General features: G+C 38.0%; 1 protein-coding gene across 6 annotated transcripts in view; it reads right to left on the minus strand.

The window, feature by feature from the left end:
• TTLL5 (tubulin tyrosine ligase like 5) overlaps positions 1-24,273 on the minus strand; it is a 120,055-nt gene that overhangs the window by 4,967 nt on the left and 90,815 nt on the right. For 4 of the 6 annotated variants that reach the window (XM_021715592.1, XM_021715594.1, XM_008064172.1 and 1 more), the window contains 6 exons: positions 19,337-19,375; positions 12,747-12,904; positions 11,543-11,849; positions 6,580-6,700; positions 2,790-2,936; positions 1,532-1,635 (listed from right to left, as the gene is read on the minus strand). In XM_021715592.1, coding sequence (XP_021571267.1) covers positions 1,532-1,635; positions 2,790-2,936; positions 6,580-6,700; positions 11,543-11,849; positions 12,747-12,904; positions 19,337-19,375 — 876 coding nt within the window. The remainder of the gene's footprint in view (positions 1-1,531; positions 1,636-2,789; positions 2,937-6,579; positions 6,701-11,542; positions 11,850-12,746; positions 12,905-19,336; positions 19,376-24,273) is intronic. The other 2 variants (XM_021715595.1, XM_021715593.1) reach the window with 1 other exon arrangement.

Consider the following 24,273-nt stretch of genomic DNA (forward strand, 5'->3'; position numbering starts at 1 on the left):
GAGTGAGACACCAACTCAAAAAAAAAAAAAAAAAGTAGAGCTATTTTTATGAACATAATCTAGTTTTATTTCCTTTTCTGCTTTTATAATGTTGATATGAAAAATGGTTTCTTACTTTGTTTCTACACCTGTTTTATCAATCATATTACTTAAGACTCAAGGATGTCAACAAAATAACATCATACAATTATAGATTCCCACAAAATGGTGTGTTTGTCTGCTATATGTTTAAGTACACAGGCATAAGTGGGGTCTGTTCAAGGTATTAAGCAAAGATAATGCTATAAGTCCCCTTCCCTGCCTCATTCAACCTCACAAATGAACATAAAGAGCTGATTTTCTGATATTCCCCCTATTGTGACTTGGATGGTTGAAATCTACATAATGGAGACTATATCTGTTTATCATTTCTTTTAGTAGCTTTGCACAACCCTCTAGTTCGAAAAAGGCCCCCAGTGTGAGTTCTACAAGATTTAAAATCAAGTGCCTTTGATATCTCTTCCTTTGGAAACAATACAAATGGGTCAAATGGTCTGGCTGACTTGTATTAAGATAGAGAACCGAATACCGAGATTCTCAATTTCTAAAGATTAAGCCTAAGTATGAAGGACTTGCTCTATTTTATATAAATTAGGCATAATTCACAGATTGAGAGCATGCCAATTCTTCAATCCACTTACTGTAGGCAAAGTGTTGTCATCTCCACTGCATCAGGAGGCCAGGGATAAATTTAGGCCCAGTACACACTAGAAACCTCTACCTTCAACTTTCCAAAGAGTTCTCTCAGAACTTCGAGTGGTGGTTACTTTGAAGGCTGTCTAGAACTACAGCCCAGACACCCAGCAGCGCTGTTTCAATAAATGAAGTTGTGACAACAGCAACATGTTGGCTGAGACATAAAGAGACCAAACCTATGAAACCTTTTCTCCTTCTGAGAGTGATTTACTTTCTTTTCTTTCTTTCTCTCTCTCTCTTTTTTTTTTTTCATTTAGAGATGGGGTCTTGCTATGCTGCCCATACTGGCCTCAAGCTCCTGGGCTCAAAGGATCCTTCAGCCTCAGCCTCCCAAGTAGCAGGGATTGCAGGTGTGTGCCACCTTGTCCAGCTTTCAGTGGTTTCATTCATTCACTGGGAAGTATGGAAGATGGAATAAAATGGCTTTTATTAAGAATGTCTCCTATCAGCCAGGCTCAGTGGCTTAGCCTGTAATCCCAGCACTTTGGGAGACTGAGGTGAGAGGATTGCCTGAGACGGCGGTTTCAAGACCAGCCCGGGCAACTTGGCGAGACCTCATCTCTACAATAAATCAAAAACATTAGCCAGGGTGTGGTAGTGCGCACCTGTAGTTCTGGCTACTGAACTCCAAAGAGTTCTGAGAGAACTCTTTGGAAAGTTGAAGGAAGGCTGAGGCAGAAGGATCACTGGAGCCCAGCAGGTCGACACTGGGGTGGCCGTGAGCGTGCCACTCTGCACTCCAGGCTGGGCGACAGAGTGAGACTCCAACTCAAAAAAAAAAAAGATTGTCTCCTACCTTGCTTGTCTGATGAACTCCTGAAAGTTTTCTGTATTCACCCCATCTTCCTCTTCTTCCTCTAGCTTCTTCTTCACTTTCTTTTCAGCCATTTGTTCTGTTTCCTGCCCCGTGCCAAAGCCCCATAGAAAAATAACAAGATGAAACTAACTCTGATAAATGTACACTTCATTAATCTGGTTTCATTACCTTTGAGCTAATTAGTCCTTAGAGTAAAGACATTTAATTATTCCATGTAAGGCAAGAGAGGACGATTAAAAAAAATTATTCCATGTACTTTTGACAAATATAAATTTGATATATTACTTTTGGCCATTATTTTGTGAAACATTCTGAAATTCCCAAGTGAAAGTTGCAGAACAAATGTAAATATTTATCATGTTTTTACTTTCTACGTAGATGGTCCATTGATTAAAGAGCTTTTTATAGAAGCTTAGTACTATCTGTGACTACACATATATTTAACAATATGACAACAGAGACACAGTATTGTTCTATTAGGAAAGAACAGATAGGTCTTGTAAGATACTCTTATACCAGCTTCCAAACTGAATAGGTTCTTCACGTATATACAACATAAAAAAAATTCTCAGCAGAACTGGAATAAACTGTGGATATGGATTTGGTGTATCGATAGTCTACTAACTATTCCATGCAACTTTAGAAAAACCACTTAAATTTCTAGGTCTCAACTTCTCCTTCTACAAACTGACCAAATCCCCACACCAACCTTCAAAATTATGTTTTTAATGCATTCTGAGGCCCCTGGATTTAGGATGCTTTGCAAAATATCCTAAATGAAATAGTATATTTCCTGAGCTTGATTGAAAAATGATGTCACTGTATAAAATCCTTCAGAGAAGAAAGTATCACTTTCTCAAAAAAGAGATTTAATTCATCATATGAAATTTACAGTTCAAATTTGCTCTGAAATGGGCAATTCATCGTTGTTTACAGGCACAATAACAACAACACAGAGTCACAGAGGCCAGTACTCATCACAGGTGCAACAAAGCTCAAAAGAAATGTGCCTTCTGATAAGAGTTAACCGCGGCCACTAGGTTTTCAGCAGTAAGAAATAGTTTTTCAGCTCTGCTGACTTAAGGGGTGGAGTCCTGCTTCCTTTAACAGTAAGCATAGGGATAATGATGCTAGAAAACAGAAGAAGAATCTTTCCACCCAGTTAGACAGACACTTCTAACTGTTTCTGACAGTCTATGGCAATCCAAAGCACAAGACTAACAAATACACCACTTACCTTGTTGTATACAATGATAAAGTCACCCAGTTGGTGGGCCAGGATTCTTCTGCGTTCTAGAAGTGCCAATCGTCGGCTGGGTAATACCATCCTCAGCGAGTGCTGGAGGTTACCTGATGCTCGCTTAAGGAAACGGACTACCAGCTCCTATAAATCAAAGAGTTAAGGGAGAAAAAAGCAGGGATTGTGTTAAGTAACAGAAGACAAGCTCTGAAGGGATCATACAGGCACAGTATGATCAAATAAGACCCAGAACAAACATGACAGATACAAGGCCACAGAAAGATTAAAAAAAAAAACAAACTATTCTCTTCCTTCAATAAGCTAGCAGTCAGAAAATAAAAATCAAATATGTATACAAATAACTACGTAATAAAGTAGCAGTTATGAAAGTGCCAGACTACATACACAAATAGTACAATAATAATTTAAAGAACAGTCATCGTATCTTGTGGGGTGGTCAGACAGAGTTATTTAGGGAAAGTAGCATTCATGACAGTGGGCGGAAACCAAAACTGCAGGAGCAAATGAAATCATCGAAGGTGAGATGGTAGAAAAAGAATGCGAAAATATTCATACTTAGAGATAGAAAAAAAAAAGGAGACATCAGAAACAAACAGGATAGAAACATCAGAGATGTAGGAAGACACCCAGGAGAAAACAGTGTCATAGAGGCCAAGTGAGGGAAGGTCACCATGTCAAGGTCTTCCAAGAAGCTGGCAATGGAAAGGATCACTGCACAGACAAGGTCCCGGACCTGGCCATTGTGGGATCATCTCAAGAGAATGCTTTTAATACAGAGGGTACAAGGAAGACGTTAGGAAAAGCAGGGGCATGAGGAATACAGGCAGAGTAGAAACTACCGACTTAAAAAGTTTAGTGGGCTGGGTGCGGTGGCTCAAGCCTATAATCCCAGCACTTTGAGGGCCTGAGGTGAGAGTACTGCCTGAGCTCACGGGTTTGAGGGCAGCCTGGGCAACTTGGCAAGACCTCATCTCTACAATAAATCAAAATATTTAGCCTAAGACTGGCAGGTTGAGGCTGCGGTGGCCGTGAGCATGCACTCTAGTCTGGGCGACAGAGTGAGACTCCAACTCAAAAAAAAAAAAAGGCTGGGCTCAGCCTGTAATCCCACGCCTTGGGAGGCTGAGGTGAGTGAATTGCCTGAGCCCGCAGGTTCGAGACCCGCCTGGGCAACTTGGCAAGACCTCATCTCTACAATAAATCAAAAATTAGCCAGGCATGGTAGCACACGTCTGCAGTTCCAGCTACTCGGAAGGCTGAGGCGGAAAGATCACCAGAGCCAGCAGGTCGAGGCTGTGGTGGCCGAGAGCGGCCACTGCACTCCAGTCTGGGTGACAGAGTGAGACTTCAACTCAAAAAAAAAAAAAAAAAAGTTTAGTGACAGAAAGAACTGCCATAGTAGCTTCAAAGGTGATGGCTTGTTTTTTTTTTTCCTCTCTTCCAAGGATAAGGAAGTTTTTAGAGTTAAGGATTGGCAAGAAGGGCACAGTGGAAGGTCACTAAGGGAAATTTAAAATAATACATCTCACCTAAGATGGGGACAAGGAATTCTGAAAACTGAAGATAAAAATCAGATGATTGATATCATAAATACTTCAGAGAGTTTTGTTTTGTTTTTTTTTTAACACTAAGGGCCTTACAGATGTTGTTGCCCCATAAACACAATAAAATTGCCTAAAGATGTTAAGTTTTGGGGACTGTCTGGTGATGTCTGTGCCTTATGTGAGTTGTGAGATACAGAAACTCTAACCCTAATCCAGACCAAAGAGGACAACTCTACAACTACCTTCCTCTTAAGCAAGACCACTGCCACAGCCACGAGCAAATGGGGAAGGACTTGCTCTAGAGACAAGAAAGACCCCCCCAAAAAAACCAGAATTTTTTTTTTTGGAGGGCGAGCCCCTTGTACTACAGGCTTCCCTCACTAGGAAAGTGTTCTAGAAACCCATCAGCATCAGTATGCCAGCTAGTATTGTCATAAGAGGCTGTGTTCAGTTCAGCTTCAGTGAATTTTTTTTTTTGAGATTCTTTCAACACATTTGCATTTCATGATGGGCGATTTACATGAACAACCTGTCTACTCTTCACTGAGTGTTCAACAGTTTTTGACCAAAGACAGCATGACCCTCGTAACCTCACCCTCCTGACTTTTTTTTGTTTCCTTAGATGAAAAAAGTCCTCAAAGGAAAACACTGCCCCGATGTGAAAGAGATGAAACAAAAAATGGCAGAAGCACTAAAAGGCATCAAAATGGACGAGTTCAAAAACTGTTTTGAGCAGTGGCAAAAGTGTCTCTATAGATGTATTGCATCAAATGAAGAGTACTTTAAAGGTGACTGAAGTTTACACATGTAAGAATACATAATTTTTTATAAACAAATTCCTGTTTTGGGGGGTCCTCTTTGTATATTTTCAAGAAGGAATTCATAGAGCTGGCTTTAGGTTTTGCAAGAATGATCCTCAGTATTGTTGTAGAAAGCTCTACAGTAATCCTGTGTGAATTCTAAGCCAGCATCAGAAGGGGTTATTCTCTTTTGGACTATTTTTTTCTTCTTGAATTTGATTTGGGTTCATTGTCCTTGGGTGCCAATTTGCTCCAGCATAAATGGAACAGCCTCATAACCAGAGGGTTGGATTTCACAGTTCTACTCTGCTGTCTTTACTATAGGGTAGTTTAAGCTGTTATATTAAAATATTATTTTTTCACCGTGGAGCAGACAAACTGACTCTCAAAAAGGCAGTTTCAATTTTCCACTTGGAAAGAGCAGAGCTAACATTTTCCACTGATGGTTGAAGAATTATTCACAATACACAAGTTTTTATCTCTCAGTTATATTAGCTACTTTAAATTCGTAAGTTGTTTTCTGGGATAACCAACATGTTTTTATAATAATAAGCTCAGCATAATGACCTACCAGGTCTTTACGGGTAATGCGGCAGACTAAAAATTACAGTAAGGTGACCACTGAGTGGAATAAAGGATGCAGCTAATTTAGACTTAAAGGTCCCTCTCTTTTTGGCGACAGACCCCTGTTGTGAGAAAGCAAGGGCTGTGGCTTCTTCTAAGCTCTGACATTACCAAAGAGTTTGAAGCTCCCTGTAGTTCTGATCCAAAAAGAAAAACCTTCCTAGAATATGAAATGCCAGGCATGTTAAATGACTGATAAGTAAAAATTATCACACAAGTTTGATTCTAGTACCCTAAGAAAAAAGTTACAACTAGTAAAGAAACAATATTAGGCTGGAGGATGGTGCATTCTGAGAGGGTGTTGACTTTCAAAGAACTAATTTGACTCCTCAGAACAGAAAATATGCACCTTATGATGCATGAAAACATGGAAGCACAAATAATGTACAATGATAACATCCGGGTTCAAGTTCCGCCTTTACCACATACCAGCTGAAAGCTAGCAGACTTGGCTTCTCTGGGCCTTTGTTTCCTCACCTGTAAAACAGGGATAACAATGCCTACCTCAAAGAGTTAATAAGATGTGGGGTTGCTTGAAGAAGGACTATAAGTTGTTATTCTTTTCAAAGGTTTTGCACAGGACCTCACATCCAATGAGCAACCAATTTTCATTTCCAAATGAACTAAACTGATGCCCTCACTACATGGTATAATGAACACAGCTCCAAATCAAAGATTCACTTTACACTAAAGTAAGAGAAATCTAGAAACGTAATTACTGTTCTTTACCCTAACAGAAGGGACAAAAAGAAAAGAAAAAAAGGGAAAGTAAGACGGTTCCAATAAGAATAGCCTCACCATCTGTTCATCCTCTTTGGCGGCCCAACTGGCACTGAATGTCTGACTTCCACTGTCTTTCATCAGGCGAATCTGAACATGCTGGAGGTATGCTGAGAACGCTATTCGGGCCTGCACTTTGCTATAGGAATCCAAAACAACACACCGTTATGAGACAGAACTATAAGCCTAACATATATGTACTTGCCTCTATCAAAGCAGCCTCTGAGGAGCCTTCTATTAAAATGGCTAAGAAATATGAAACCCATTTTATAGCCACTACAAAAGATTCCTTCTAAACAGTACATGAGGTTTTTAAAAATAATATTTCCATTAAAAGAATCAGAGATGGAGAATCCTATTTATGTTCTCATTATTAGCATGGGGGAGAAAACAAGAATAGAAAATCAGGTTTCTTACTCATTCCCTTATCTCTGAACTTTTAAACAACTTTCTTGGGGGAACAGTCAGGAGAAGTATTGAATCTTCACAAAAACCACTATATTAATGAGAAAAGGTTTTTTGCACTGGCAGTCCTTAAGAATACTTATCAGTACAAAAGTATGGATCATGCTATGGCAACTACTATTTTTGGTTCGTAAAAGCATCCAAAGCGGGAAACAAATAAGTCCAACAAAGGGACTCCTAAGACCAGATTTTAAGGCCATGCTTTTCTCAACTACAAGATGGGAATGGCTGGAACCCAGAACAAATGAGTGAGTCCAACAAGAGACTGGCATGGAGGAAATGATGGGCCAGGACAAGCCCAGACATTCAGGGGGAGAAAGAAACCCTCAAATCCAGTAGAAAGCACCTCATTAACACCAATGAAGAACCCAGCTACTTTTGGCCTGGCAGTCTAAGTTGGAAACAAGGAAATCTGATCAGGCTATATTGTTTGGAAGACAGAAGTACCAGAGAGACACTGATGAGTTTCACTTCAGCTGCTAACCATGGCAGATCTGTTTTCTTTCAGGCGAGATTTTGGTTACTTCAGCTGATCGGCCTTCTGACACTGTAGCCAAAATTACATCAGCGAGGATTAGGGCCCAACACAAATTCTGTTTACAATCCTCACACATATAATCACTGAATGCTTTCCACTCACTGTTCCCCCAGGTTAGGATGAAGGATTTGTCCAGAGCAAACTGGAACTCCTAAGAGGGCCCCAGATTAGCGTCCATGTATGTGGTGGAGAATTGGAGGGCAGGGAAGTCAGGCTAAGATTTGCTTTTGAAAGCTTAATACATAAGAGGTTCAGAACGTGAACTATAAATAAGGCTAGATATGTTACTAACAGGGATAATTTACGGGAGCACACTATGACTTTGAAACAATAAATTCATATTTTCAAATGTTTCTCCACAAAGACAATAATTATATTCTTATTCACCTAGAAAGCATATGCCACCTGCCCCCCATCCATTCCCATAAGCTTTCCTTCCACATTATTTTCAACTCAGAATACATTTTAAAAATCATCAACTTTTGGTCAATGAATTCATTTGCAATATAAGGAGCAGGAAATAGCATATTTCAGACACCTCCAAATGTAGAATGCCCAATTTCACTGACTGATCCCTTTATACTAAAACATGCAGGTCTTTTGAATAAGAAAATTATTGTTCATAAGCTAAGATTTAATCATTGTTTTGTTGCAAATCAAATGAACAAGCACTAAGTTTTCCATTTCTGTAAACCTTATTAATGAGATCCCTGGGATGTTAATTCTGAGACTGTCTCTAAAATACTGGACACATTGGCCAGCTAGTCATTTGCAACAAACAAACCAAAAAAAGATGAAAGAATGAAAGCCAGAATGATTTACGGTGAAGAAGTCTATTTTTAAAAAGCAACAGGTTGGCCAGACATGGTGGCTAATGCCCGTAATCTTAGCACTTTGGGAGACCGAGACAGGAGGATCACTTGAGCCCAGCAGTTTAAGACCAGACTAGGCAACATAGTAAGACATTGTTTCTACAAAAAAATTAAAAATTAGCCAGGCGTGGTGGTGCATGCCTATAGTCCCAGCTACTCAGGAGGCTGAGGCAGAAGGATCGCCAAGGTCAGAAGGTTGAGACTGCAGTGAACCATGATCGTGCCACTGCACTCCAGTCTGGGTGACAGAGTAATACCCTGACTCAAAAAAAAAGCAAAAAGCTATGTAGCTTCTCAGTATATCAAATATATAATAGGAGGCCATGCCTAGAGTCCTGAACCCTTGCCATGACCTTCCCCAAGTCCCTTAGTAGCTGAGAAACCCACAGAACAATGGACAGCTTCTGGGAACACAATCTGAAAACCACTGATGAACACGAACACACCCCTGTTTCCTCATTGAAAGCGAGATCCGTAAGATTTGTGAGGAAGCAATTTATTTCTACAACAACTAAGGAGAATGTTATTGCTGGAAAGAATCTCAGAATATAGTCCAGTGGTTTTCAAATGTTCTATTTTCAATTTAGCAGACTATTTTTTCCTATCAGGAAGTATTTTGAAAAAACATTTGTCTAACCCCAGACCTTGGCTTAACAGAAAAGGAAACTAAGGCCTAGAGAAGTTCTTTGACTTGCTTTGACCACATGGCCAGTTGGTAGCACTGAAACAGCCAGAGCCCAGGGGTCTTCTGAATTCACTATGTTCTCACTAAGGGAACTACTCTTATTCTCTACAACACTGTTCTAAACCTTAACTATCTCCCATACTTCAATGTCACCCTCCAGCCTTTCAGTATAAGAATTGGCCTCTAATTTAGAAAATAAAGGCTACCATGTATAAACACCTAAGATTCCTTGCTCTTCAACTTCTACCTACTGCATTCATCCCATAGTTCTTTCTTTTTGACTTATAGGAAGACACAACCCTCCCTGGCCTCTTTCTACCTTCCCTAAAGACCTTTCTCTATCAATCTATCCATTTCTGCATCTCTAGTCCTCTGATCATCATATCCTATCCTTCTCCTTAAGTCAATGAATAAGCTTCAGAATCCCTATCTTAAAAAAAAAAAAAATTCCCTTTCTCTTAGCTGGCTCTCTCCCTGATGCATTCTCACCTTCCTTTCATAGCCAAACCCTCTGAAAGTTAGTCACACTTGCTTTCTTATTTTCTCAGCTTACAACTGCTCTGGGGCCTCTTCAGTTGGCCCTAGGCCATAAATCCAGGAGGCTCTTTTCACTGCTCATCCTAAGGTGCTATCTAAGGCACTCTGCAGACTTGAAACTCATCTTGCTGCTTTCCTCTGACTGCTCCCTCCCAGTTTATGCCTATCTCTCACTGCTATTTCTTGGTCTTTTTACTGACCGACCCATTGAACCTACAGTAGTATTCCCTAGGGCTCAATTCTCTTTTTTTCTACTTGCTGAACTAAGTGGAATTGAACAATCTCACCCACTCTGAAGGCTTTAACTGGCAAATATACAATCCTTTTCAACCTTGACTTACAAAGCTATATTTTCACCTGTCTGCTGCACTTCAGCCAAAGTACTTCTTCCTTACTGTGTTTCAAATGAAACCCATTATTTCTATCATGAAATCAACTCCTATGTTCCTAATATTGACTGGTGGCATCACCAAGTTGCCCAAAGTGGAAAATTTAGTCTTGTCAATTTTACTTTGCAAATTTCACTAAGTCCTTCCAATTCTCTCCATTCCTATAGCCATTGCTCTGATCAAGGCCTTCATCTTCCTGGATCTAGGCAGTTCTAACAGTTCCTAACTCACCCTCCTGCCTTTAGTTTCTTCTCTCATCAATCACTATCCTATAGTGCAACCAAAATTTACTTTCTAAAACAAGATCTTACTATACCATTCAACTGTTTAAAAAATCATCTAGTAGCCGGACTCAGTAGCTCAGTCTGTACTCCCGCACTTTGGGAGGCTGAGGTGAGTGGATTGCCTGAGCCCGTGGGTTCAAGACCCGCCTGGGCAACTTGGCGAGACCTCATCTCTACAATAAATCAAAAAATCAGCTGAGCATGGTAGCGCGTGCCTGTAATTCCGGCTACTCGGAAGGCTGAGGTGGAAGGATCGCTGGAGCCCAGCAGGTCGAGGCTGCAGTGGCCGCTCCCGGCCAGTCTGGGCGACGGAGTAAGACTCCGACTCAAAAATAAAAAATAAAAAATAAAATAAAAAATCATCTAGTAAATAAATCCCAGGCTCCTCTTAACCTCCATGATCTGACAGTATCCAATTGTTCGGTCTCACTTCTTACCCACATAATTATACCACTCCAGTCTGTATTTTGTAAACACACTGAACTCGAACCTGATGTTCTGTGGGAATATTCTGATCCCTGATAATCATATGACTGACTCCTTATCACTCAGAACTCACCTCAAAGGTAACCTCTATATGCCTGATCCCTACAACCTAAGTAACCCTTTGCCCAATTACATTCTAACATTGCACCGTCTTACTGTCCTCACAGCATCTCTCATTGTCTGAAATGACCATGTTTCTTTATTTACTGTTAGTCTTCCTCACTGATTTGAAGCTTTAAAAACCTGTCTTGGTCCCCATAGTAATGTGATATGACCTAGCACAATTCCTGGCACAGCACAGATGTTCAACAAAAACTTGCCGAGGGACCAGATGAATGACTGTGACAGTACTCCGTGTCTTTCTTACCTATACCAGCACTCTCCAGTATGGTATTCCTGTACCATACTGGGGTCACAGTCCCAGCTCTCTTTCTGCCATACAATACCATGAGCTTCTTGAGTTCCTTGTCTGACTGATACAAATACCCAACAAATATTTGTCAGGCCAATGAGACATGAGTTTGTACTGCAGCTCTACCTTAGACAAGTTATTTAATTTCTCTAAGGCTTGGTTTCCCTAATAGTAGCAAGGTCTGAACATAGTCATTATTTCATAGGACTTCTGTGAATATTAAAAGAAAAATGACCATAAAGCCATTAAAATAGTACCTGGCACACAGAATAAATTAGTTATTATCTGTTATACAAGTTAAAAAGATACATACCTAAGATTTCCATTCTCTTGTAGAATCTGCATCAGATTAAATTTAGGAACTGGCTCCTGAGTCTCAATTTTGCAGCTCTGTTCACCTTTATTATTCCACTCAGGAACTTTCGTGGAATTTTCTTTGGGTGAATTTTCTACCATAACAGTCAATGGGGGTGCATATTTGGCTTGATTTTCTCCAAGAGACCCTGCAGACTCCTCCTGGGAAGCTTCCTGTTCTTCATCTTCATTGTCTAATGCAACTTCTTCTTCCTCTTCACTCTCTGTCTCAGTTTTAACATTCATTTCAGCTGGTTGAGTAATCACTAAATGCGAAGAATCACTAATGTTGCTGAAAAAAGGATTAAATTTTCCTCTCTCCCAATACCTTCCTTTTATCTTTTTAGTAAAAAGACTATTTCTAAATCAAACTACAAACAAGGTACAAAATTATTAGTAACCACATTTTACTCTCTAATCTTAAATATTCTAAAAATCTATTAATGACCTTCAATAGTTGATATTTCTCAGTACACCAATGCATTTCTCAACATAAGGAAAAAAACCCCTTGGCTTAGTAATTTCTACAGTGCGTTAGAGATTTTAGAAAAGCACCGTTCATGGAGGTACCTTCTCTCCTGTTTATTCATTATTCTTCTTCTCCACTGCCTTGAAAGTCTATAAGGACAGAGACCATATCTTTTTATTCACCAACAAAACCCCAGTGACTAACATGCTGCCCAATACAGGTGTTCAACAAAGGAGGGGCAGAGAGAAAAAACGGAAATCAGTCTATCAGTCAAGAAGCAACAGACCTGCAACATGGGAGAAATTCCACTTTGTCTAAGATATTCTGCCATTTAGCAACGTCAAAGAACGAACTGGACTTACTTAATCATAAAAAACTTGAGTGGTAATGCTCAGGAATTCACTACAATGAGGCTAATGTTATTTCTAAAGTATCAGGTATTTTTGGATGATGTTGGAATAAGAACAAAAGCCAAAATGGGTGTGCTACAGACACTCTTCAATGCAAATATTATAGAATGGAAGGTTTTAAAACTTACAATCCTTTTGAAATTAAGCTTCAAGGAAATATTATAAACAAATATATGCATGTGATGAGGTAGGTTCTGATTCAATAAATATTGAGTCAGCAGCTGGGTAACTCGGTCTGGCAGGACCCAGATAATAAAGTTTGGTGAAAGCTCCCCAGCAGGTACCTGGGTATTTTGGCCTCATCGTCCTCAATCTGCTACTCCGTCGTCTACGTTTTCGCACCTCCAGAGACAGGAGCTTCCTCTCGTAAAGAGCAGCATGCAGCTTGGCCTTTGAATTCATACTCTCTAGCTTCAATTCTGGTGCTCCATCAGCAGTCACTCTAGAGAAAAAACAATATGGTAGCTACAGCCTTCAGAAAGTTATCTCCTTTATTCCAAGGCTAAGCTTGACAGAATTCTGTAATGAAGGCCCTCTGGGCATGGTAACTCTAGTGAATTCTAAAGGTTTGATAGATAAAGGGGAATACTGGGACCTACATTAAACCTCACTAATGTTCTGGGACAAAATATAACTGAAGACAAACATTTAAGCACCAGTAAGTATTAAGTAATACTCCTACTCTACTGCAAGGATTGCAAAGTGCTATACAATACCTTACATCTTCAAAATTACAACATTTTAATTCTTAATTTACTGGTGGCAAAAGTCTATTTTATTGCTAATCATTATAACCTACTCAGCATGTTATAAACATCCTTTTGAATGTACCAAAATTTAGTAAACATAGATTTAGCAGAGGCTGGGAAGAGGGGAAGAATGGCTGACAATCGGAAAATGGTAGGCAGCACTAAGCTGACTGAGATACAGGGGAGGTATCTCAGTGAGCATTACCAAGACTGAAGGACTCACCAAGTCTCAAGCATTTCAACTTGAGGAGCTGTCAAGGCTCCTACCCTCTTTTTGTCCTAATTAGCTATAGAAGGAGGTGGGGACAGTGACTGGCCTCTTGAGTACAGGTCAGGAGCTAGAGCCAGAGGCACAGACAATGGAAGGCATCAGATGCAGGACAAGGCCAAATTCAATCAGGTCAAGAATGAGACATGGGATGGGAAAAGGAGGCTGGCAGCAGCTATATTAGACATTAGGTAAGACAAATCACAAATTAGGGAAGGGACTGATACCAGGCCCAGTTCAGACAAGGACTGAGCGAAGTACAGGGCAGGCAGGCATAATCAAGTACCAAAGAGAGAAATGGCTCTGGGGTCACTGGGTCAGAAAAATAGTATCCACATCAGTAACTGAACACATGCAGCCAACTCTGTATATTCAGAACCCAAAATCTAACTGGTTGGCTCTGAATGAACTCTCTAGAACTCATCTGAACTCCTCCAGGAGTTTTCAGTCTCTAACTATGACAGAAGGCCGTGTCATTTGGTCTATTTAAGACTTTCTGGTAGGGCTTTCTGGGTAGAGTGGACAGTAAATCTTGTGAAAACTTTCGCTCCAGAGCAGAACACTGAGCCAAGAACAGGATGGTCCTAACACAGGAAGCAGAAATGGGAAGCAAACCAATGAATTTTAAATATAGTTCAAACCAATCTTATCATAGTCCCAAAGACTAAATCATATACACACAGATACACATACAGAGCTACAAAAATATTTTTTTAGCCAATTAAATAGTAAAATAAAAACAAATCAGATAGAAAAATGAAATCATTTAAACCATTTACTTAATAATGTCTGGTTAACTTGGTCACATTTGATAACTATATACGCAAACATGGGCATAGCTTAAACACTGACATCTCTATCTTAAAAGCACATAGACATTCCTCTCTCCAAGACATGTCTCTTAAAGACTTAATGAAATTTGAGACAGCTTAATGTTTTGGGTTATTCTAATTGAATGAGTGGAAAATACTTCAATACCCTAATAAATTAAAGTCCAGTGTTTATACTCATGAACCATTGTCTATTATGTAAACAAGAATGTTTCTGCCTAAAGTGCCAAGAACTCTATTCTTCAGGAAAAAACATTCTTTTGGAAAAATTATCAATAAAAAACTGAAAACATGAATGCTAAAAGCTCAGAGATATGGAGAAACCACTACAAATGTCCTTCTCTAGAGATATTTTTCAGTAACAACTACAAGCAAAGAGATAAATCCCAAGTTGTATAGGGATATGGTTAGGGAATGTAGGGGAGTGTGAATCTGGTAAACAAGCATAGCTTGAGGGCAAGGGTCATGCCTCACTTGCTCATCACCACGCCTCGTGGTGTTCATAGTACTGCCCAGCACATAGCTGACTTATCATAGATACTGGTCAATTAATAAACAATGGAACTCCCTATACATTTTAATGCTACACCTATTTCATTTCATTTTAGCTACATCTATTTCATTTTATTTTTCCAACATTTTATTATGAAAATATTTAAACAAAAAAGCTTAAAGAGTTATATGGTGAACATCCATATACATACTCACCACTTAGCTGCTACAATTAACATTTTACTATATTTGTTTACATACATATCAAACCATACATCCTTCTATCCACCCATCTCATTTTTAAAGCATTTCAAAGTTGCAGACAGACATCAGTGTACTTTGCTTAACAAGTCAACATGCATGTCAATACTATCTAGAGTTCAGTATTTGTTTTATAGGATTATTTTTTTTTTTTGGTGAGCTAAAAATTATATACAGTGAAATATACAAATATTCAATGTCTGCTTAATGAGTTCTGACAAATGCCAAGAGCTATATAACCCAAACTCTTAACATTACTATCACCTCAGCAAGATCTCATACCCATTCCCAGTTAGTCCCTTCCCTACAACCAAAGGAAAACACTGTTCTGAACATTTTAATCATGCATTAATTTTACCTGTTCTAGAATTTCATAAAAATAGAACTACATACTATGAGCTCTTCTGTGTCAGGCTTCTTTCATTCAGCAAGTTTTTGAGAGTCAGTCATGTATGTATCAGTATTCATTCATTTTTATTCATGAGTTGTAGGCCACTGTCTGAATAATCCAGTTTATCTACTCTCTTTTTGTCGGATGCCTAGGTTGTTTCCTGTTTTGGAATCTTATGAATTAAGCTACTATAAACATAATTGTACAAGTAATTTTGTGATTATGTTTTTCATTTCTTCTGGGTAAAGATCTCAGAGTGGAATATACTAAGTTTTCTAACAAACTGCCAATCTCTTTTCCTAAAGTGCTTGTACCACTTTAGGCTGCCAACGACAACTTATCAGAGTTCTGTTAGCTCCACATTCTCACCAACATTAAATGTCGTCAGTGTATTACTAGCCATTCTGCTAGGCATTTAGTGGCATAACATGGCTTTAATTTGTAATTCCCTGATAACCAATGTTATTAAGCACATTCTCATGAGCATATTGGCTAGTCATACATCTCCCTCTTGAAGTATTTTATCCTTGTGTAATTAGGCTGTCATTTTACTATTGAGTTGTAGGAGTTCTTTATATTTCCTAGACACAAACCTTTTGACATATGTTTGATGAATACCTTTAATCAGTCTATGACTTCCCTAACCATTTCTATTTCCTTAATAGTATCTTATAATGAAGTTTTTACTCTTGAGGAAATATTTCATTTTGTTTGTTTACTGCTTTCTGTAAAATGTCTAAAAATTTTTATCAAACTCAAACACAAAAATATTCTATTTTCCTCAAGAAATCTTATAGTAATCGCTTTTATGCTTATATCTATGAATCACCTTGAATTTTTGTGGAAAATAGGGGGTGGGGGTCACTTTTGAAAATATGATATCCAGTTGTTCCATGTGTTAAAAATAATGTATTTTCCCAATTCGACTACCATGGGCCTTTTGTTGAAAATTAAATAACCACATAAATGTGGGTCTATTTCTGGGCTCTCTAAGTCTTTTTCAAGACTACTTTGAATATTCTAAGTTCTTTGCATTTCCATACAAATTTTTAAAAGTTTATCAGTTTCTATTAAAAATATCAACCAGAATAATGATTGAGATTGAAATAAATCTTTAAATCGATTTGAGGAGAATGGGTATTTTAATTATTCCATCTTCTCAGCCATGAGCATGGCATATCTCTCCATTTATTTAGGTCTTCTTTAATCTCTTTCAGATCAATTCCAATTCATTTTCCAATTATTTACTGCTAATATTAAAATACATTAGATTTTAGTCTGTCGATCTTATATAAGGCCTTGCTACATGTACGTCTATTTTCTTGTGTTTATAAATGCCTAAGAATTATCTAATCTGATCATGTTATCCAAAAATAAAGACATTTTACTTCTTCCTTTCCAATCTGTATGCATTTCTTTTTCCCCGTCTTGCTTTATTATACTGCCTGGGAATTATAGTACAATATGAATAAAAGTGGTGTAAGTAAACATCTTCCCTGACATTTTACTAAATAAGATGATAGCAATATCTTCTTAGAAGGTCTTTATCAGACTGAAGAAATTCCCTTCCCTTCAGATTTGTTAAGAGATTTTTCACATAAATACACGTGATTTTTTTTTTCCTTTTGGCATCTAATGAAATAAGCATCTAGTTTTTCTCCTTTAATTAATGTGGTGAATTATCTTGACTAATTTTCAAATGGTAAGTTAACCCTGCATCACTGAAAATCTCAGTCATATGTATTATCCTTCCTATATCCTGGTAGATGTGGTTGCTAATATTCTTTTAGGAAATTTTGACCTATATTCATAAGGGATACTAGCCTGTAATTTTCCTCTTCTTCTTTTTTAATGTCTTTGTCAGGTTTTGGCATCATAGTCATGCTGGCATCATAAAATGAGCAGGGAAGGGTCCTTTCTTATATTTGTGAAAGAGCTTGTATAAGACTGGTGTTATTCTTCCTCAAATGCTTGATAGAATTCACCAGGGAAACCAGTAAGCCTGGAGTTATCTCTTTAGGAAGGATTTTGGTTACAAATTTAATTTTCATAATAGACATAGGACTCTAAAATTTCTATTTTAGCTGATATCAGTTTGGGTGTTTCTTCCCCCACCTTCCCCCTCCACACATACACACACACACACACACACACACACACACACACACACACACACACTAGGAAGTTAGTCAATTCATCTATGTTGTTAAAGTGATGGAATAAGGTTCTAATAATATTCTCTGAATATCCCCTACTACTTTTAGTACTCACAGGACCTATATTGGAACTATATATTGATATCCTATGGAGGATATCCTATAGAGAATATCAATATATAGGACCTATATTGGACCTATTATATTGATGTCCTATATCTGTAAGACCTATACTGATATCCTCTCTTTTCTCTCTGATATTGGTAATTAATGGTCTCTCTCTCTCTCTTTTCTAGATCAGTCTAAGGGTTTAACAATTCTGCTAGCTTACCAATGAATACATTTTGGACTTCGTTAATTTTCTTTATTGTTTGCTTTTTATTCATTTGCTTTCTGCTCTTCATTATTTCCTCTCTTCTACTTACTTTGGGTTACAATGCTTTTTCTAGTTTCTTAAAATGAACATTGGATCAAACTTCAGTCCTCAGTCTCCTAATTAAGCAAATAAAGCTATATATTTTCCTCAAAGCAATTTTAGCTGCATCCCACAATTCTTAATGCCATATTATCATCATCCAGTTCAAAACATTTCATAATTTTCCTCACGTTTTCTTCCTTCACCCATGTATTACTTAGAAATGTGTTGTTTAAATTCCAGATATTTGAAGATTTTCAATTGATGCTGATATCCAGTTCCACTGGAGTCAAAGAACATACCCCAGATCATTTAAAATATATGACTTGTTTTATGCTCCAGCATATGGTGTATCCCATGCCAGCTTTCATCTGCTTCCACTTCTATACCACCAAAAACCTCCAACTGATGGCAATATAAAATGAGTGCCAAAAAATGGAGAAAGAACAGAATCTAGTGACTTTTATATATTCTTAGTGTTGACGATTTTTTTCCTTTTTTTTTTTTTTTCCAATTTCCAGATCGACAGTGCTATATTCTAAAAGCATATTCTTTGATTGAAAACTTACAAATTACTATGATTTTCACTCGGAAACAAGCTAGAAACTTGATTTGTTTCAGTTTTAATTAAATGGCAGTCATAATGTTTTCCTTCTTTTTGGATGAGAATCCAAGTTTATCTTAATTAACTCTTAAATACAAAACAAAAAGTGAGATATAAGGGGGTTCTCTCTTCTTGTTATATTGTTTTTCAAACAGGTACAGGACAAAAGAGATATATGTCATGTCTCAAACTCTCTATACCAGAAGGCATGCGTTTAGGGTAAAGGGTTTTGTTGGGGTTGCAGTCTTCAGTGACACAAAGCCACCACCCCCAGCTCTTCCTCTGTCTAAATGAAAAGTGACTGATGCTTTGCACACTTTCAGTTCTGTGACACACTGCAAACAGGTTCTGCTCAATCCCATAAGGAACAGAGCTGCATGACTCAGATGTGCCAAGGCCAAAGCACAAACTCTAATTTAAATCTAACATGACAATAGTCTTGAAATCTCATTAATACTCTTGTTTCTCTTACACAGCCAAACATGACTGCCACTATTATTAGTTGAAATGTTATACCTGTAGTTACAATAAAGAAAATCTCAAACTTAGTTTGTAAAAATATCCACAGAATACTGTTCAAATAGAAAAAAAAATGTTACCAATTTGAAATCAAACTGAAAATGGTTATATAAAGTATTATGCTTAGTCTGTGCATGGTCACATACAATGCACATAAAAAGAATTTCTCAACTTTTAGAAATCAGTTACCGTATTCTTCCTGTCAATAAGCTTCTTCTTGGGTTTCCCCTACAGAAGTAGAAAGGACATCTGGGTTAGAGAATGCTATACAGATAGTCTCTTTTGAGTTTACACACACATGCACTTCTGAAATTTTTAATATAGAAAATTCAACATGGAATTAGGCCAGGGAGGGAATTAGGCCAGGGAGGGACGACAGATAGGTTGAGAATATTCTCAGAGAAGAGTACTGTGAGCTAGAGTAGAAGGGAGAAACTAGAGTAGAAGAGAAAATAAAAGGAAAAGGACAAATTCTGGAGAAAAACAGTAACAATTACTCACACTTATCTACCTAGTTACAAAGCAGATTATACTTAATCCTCACAAACACCATGTGAAGAAGGTTGCTATCAGCCTCATTTATAGAAAGAAGCAGAATAAACTAATATTGTGACTGGCCATGGATAGAGCTTAAAGGGTTTCACCTAAAGCCTAGGGTTTACATATCAGAGGGCAGCGTCTTTCTACTTTCATTGAGCCATTTTAGGAAGGGAAACCAAGCTCAGTCCTCACGGGGTTCAAAAAGGATGCTTATCAGGAAGAAATTTTCCACAATTTAAAAGAACCTCTATTAAAAAAGAGATGCTCTCCACTATCTCTAAACTAGAACTAGGCTCTACACAGGAATTGAGTGCTCTTTATGTTTCAATAGGTTTTATCTTTTTTTTAATTAAAACATTCTCTCCTCATTCAATTTCCTTTCACTTAACACATCTTTTGAATTTCCCCAGTTTTACTTGTACTCAATTGTGTATGTGTACATTTAATTCAGTACAATTTTCATACCTGTGCAGGTTCATGTATCCACCACCACAGACAAGACACTGGACAGTTTAATCACCCTAAGGATTCCCTATGTTGCCCTATTGTAATCACATACCTCTTACCTGACTGCTGCCCCATTAATCAATTATCCATCCTAAAATGCTGCCATTTCAAAAATGCTATGTCATCTTTCATATTGTTTTTTTCTAAAGAGACAAATTCTAGATCCTATCTAGAGAAAATCAGGTGAAAAAGCTTAAGTCTTCGCCAAGATGTTTTGTCTTTCCTGTGTTGTCTATCCATATTGTCATATTATCATAAGAAAGTCTTAAGAATTTAACCTTTTCACCCAGATAATGGTTTTCTCCAGTAATTTGCAATCATGGTTTCACATTACAATTACTTGTCATTACAATTACTTGGACAGCTTTTATTTATTTATTTGTTTGTTTGTTTTTTTGATTTTTAGAGATGGGGTCTCACTCTGTCGGCCACAAGAGGGAGTGAATCATAGCTCACAGAAGGCTCCAATTCCTGGGCTCAGGTGATCCTCCTACTTCAGCCTCCCAAAAGTGCTAAAATTATGGGCACGTGCCATGTACCCATTGTTTGTGTGTATGCCTCCCATGTGGTAGGTTTTTGATACTGACAAAGATGAACAAAGCAAAGTATCTACTCTTAAGAGCCAACTTGTAAAGTACAAGTTAGTAAACATGCAATAATAATATATTCTAGGAATCTGAATCAGGTTGAGGGATAAAAGAAGGCTGGGAGTGCCTCCTCCTAGAATAGGTTAGAGGAGGACAGACATAGCTCGAACAACATAGGGATGAATTGAAGACCAATGCCAAAGGAAGGGAAGTTTGTAAGGATAAAGAAGTATAAAAGAGCAGGTAGGGATGGCCTGATTGGTCTCAGGCTGGCAAGGAAATGCAGCTACAGAGGCTGGGCAAGAGTAGATAGGAAGTTACTTTCTTTGCTGAACAGGGAAATTTATGGATTTTTTTAATCTATAAAGTTCTTAGAATGCTTTATAAGCAGGAGCCTGAAGAAAGAATATAGGAAGTATACCAACTTAAATTAAAAAAAAAAAACATCTTTAAGTTGAAATTTAGTATTTCCACCATGTAAATGTAGAAAACCATCCACAGTAGTGGATTAATGTGACTTCATTTCCAAAAGAAATAATGCATCTTTTTCATATTACTCTAGAATTGTCACAAGTACCTCAAGATACTGTCAATATTTATCATTCTTTGAAATTGCAATAGTTATTAGACCTGCTGCTAGATCTTGTTATTTAATGCACATATTATTATATCTCAAAATTTTTATTGTTATGCTACTCTTAAGGGAATGCGTCCTAATTTTGGCTAGTGTAGTGTTCCCCAGATTACCTGATCTGTCCTCCGTCCCTGTCATGGGAATCTCAAGTATGAAAAGATCCAGCCTCAAGCAGAGAGACCAGGTCAGTTTAAAAACAGATTTAAGAAACCTATGCAAACTGTATTTTTTTTTTTTGAGTTGGAGTCTCACCCCTTAGACCAGGCTGGAATGCAGTGAAGTGGCACACTCATGGCCATCCTAGTGTCGACCTGCTGGGCTCCGGTGATCCTTCCACCTCAACCGGAACTACACACGCATGCTACCACGCCCAGCTATTTTTTATTTTATTACAGAGACAAGGTCTCGCCAAGTTGCCCGGGCTGTTCTCGAATCTGCAGGTTCAGGCAGCATCGGCCTACCAAAGTGCTGGGATTACAGGCTAAGCCACCAAGCCTAGTCACTATCTTTTTTTAAGCAAACAGTCCACTACTTCTCAATATGACTAGACAATCAAAGACCACCAAATATTTCCAGACATAAGAGTAAAAACTAGAAAGAATAGGATGAACAAGGAGAACTAATCCAGAAAAATCAAACTAACGCAAAAAACAGAAAGGAAATTTAAACAGATAGTCAAAGAGATTTGAAAAGACAACACATTCATAAAATACTAAAACTAATCAAAAAACAAAAATAATTCTTAGAAGTTAAAAATCACAATTGTCAAAATAAAAAAGTAAATCCAACAACCTTACCCTGTGCTGGTAATAAATAACAATATTTGAAATGACAAATAAATAACATGGCTGAAGACCAATTTAGAATTTCAGAAGACAGAGGTCAAGAAAGGTAAGAGACAAAACCATAAGTATTAAAAAACTGAAGAAATATAGAGAAAATAGTCAAGCTTTGCCTAACAGTAGAGATTTACACCACAAGGAGAGAAAAAAAATAAATAAACGGAATATTTCCCACAGTTGAAAGACTTAAATCTTCAGTCTGAAAAAATTTATCCACCATATATCCAAAGTAATGAGAAATGACATATCAGAATACATCCTAGTAAAGTATCTTCACTCTAAAGATAAAGAAATCTTATAGAAGTTTTCAGAGGGGGAGGATAAAAATCCCAAGCCATAGATTCTAGACACATAAAAAGTTAAGACTCTGTATCTTCTAAGTAAATCAAAAGATCTCTTGCAAATTAGAAGCTACACAACATGAAAACTTAATCAAAGGGTAACTGTCACAAATTTGCAAAGAGAAATGACAATCCCATGCATTTCCTGATAACAGATCATGAAATTGCAAGAAATAGCTAAAATCTGGGTACCTATTTTAAGAATCCTTCAAAAAAAGCATATTCTCAAAATAATATAGGTTTCTCTAAATAACGAAGGTACCTTATTTTGACAATCAATTAATGAACTGTGCTGCAATGTAGTTACATTGCAGGCTACAAAAATGTGTGGAACTAAGTAGTTCCCGACTGCTGTGCTATTTATTCCAATGTCTGTTTTCCAACCTTTCTCTCTAATTTCCCTTGTACTGAGATTATGAGTTGTGACTTTTTACAAGTTTCAGCACTACTCATTTTGTGAATTACCTCCCCTCTTTTTTTATAAGTTAGAATCTCACTCTGTCACCCAGGCTGGAGTATAGTGGCATGCTCACAGCTACTGCAGCCTCGACCTGCTGGGCTCAGGCAATCCTTTTGCCTCAGCTTTCCAAGTAACTGGAACTACAAGCATGCACCACCACACGCAGCTAATATTTTAAAATTTATTGTAGAGATAAGAATTGCGTGGGCTGGTCTTGAACTCCTGGGCTCAGGCAATCCCCTTTGCCTCCTCCTCCCAAAGCGCTGGGGTTGCAAGCATAAACCACCATGCTCTGCTTTTTTTTTTTTTTTTTTTTGAGTTGGAGTCTCACTCTGTCACCCAGACTGGAGTGCAGTGGCCACTCCCGGCCACCGCAGTCTCGACCTGCTGGGCTCCGGCGATACTTCCGCCTCAGCCGGAATTACAGGCACGCGCTACCACGTCTGGCTGATTTTTTGATTTATTGTAGAGATGAGGTCTCGCTGCCCAGGCGGGTCTCGAACCCGCGGGCTCAGGCAATCCACTCACCTCAGCCTCCCAAAGGCGCGGGATTACAGGCTGAGCCACCGAGCCCGGCTAGCAGCCTCTATTTTAAGGGGAAAACCCCATTCATGAAGGTTCTGCCTTATGACCTAATCATCTCACCAAGGCCTCGTGTGCTAACAAGATCACAATTGTGATTAAGTTTCAATATGAATTTTGGGAGGACATAAGCTTTCAAACTACAGCAGTCTCTTACAGTTTATATCTCAGAAATATACTTTGTTTAATGCACGGTGACCCCTCTCTCACACACCCAATTGCGCATGGGTCTGTTTTCTTAGTACAATTAGTTTTTTAAATTACCTGTAAAAATAGTTTACACTGTAAATTGTTCAACAGTGAGAAATTTAAGATATGAAGTAAATGCCAATTCCATTTTTAGAGGTTCTTTTTGATGAGTTTCAATTGTCTGAATGTCACCAAATTATCTTGTATTGAATCTTCCATTTTCCCAGCTGGTTTTCTTTTCATCATTATTTTTTGCAAATAGATAACCCCAGCTGAGCCAAATCCCCATGGTTATTTGAAAGGAACACCCATCAGAGACAAAAAATAATTTCTAAATTTGTAAATATTACCTTCTTTCCTAATACTTTTATTCTGCTTCTATTTTAGATATGTTGAGCACTGTTTTCTATTTTGGAGCCAACTAGTATTTTCCAGGGGACACAA

This window comes from Carlito syrichta, unplaced genomic scaffold, assembly GCF_000164805.1.
Source record: "Carlito syrichta isolate Samal-C Ts95f unplaced genomic scaffold, Tarsius_syrichta-2.0.1 Scaffold307214, whole genome shotgun sequence".
NCBI lineage: Eukaryota > Metazoa > Chordata > Mammalia > Primates > Tarsiidae > Carlito > Carlito syrichta.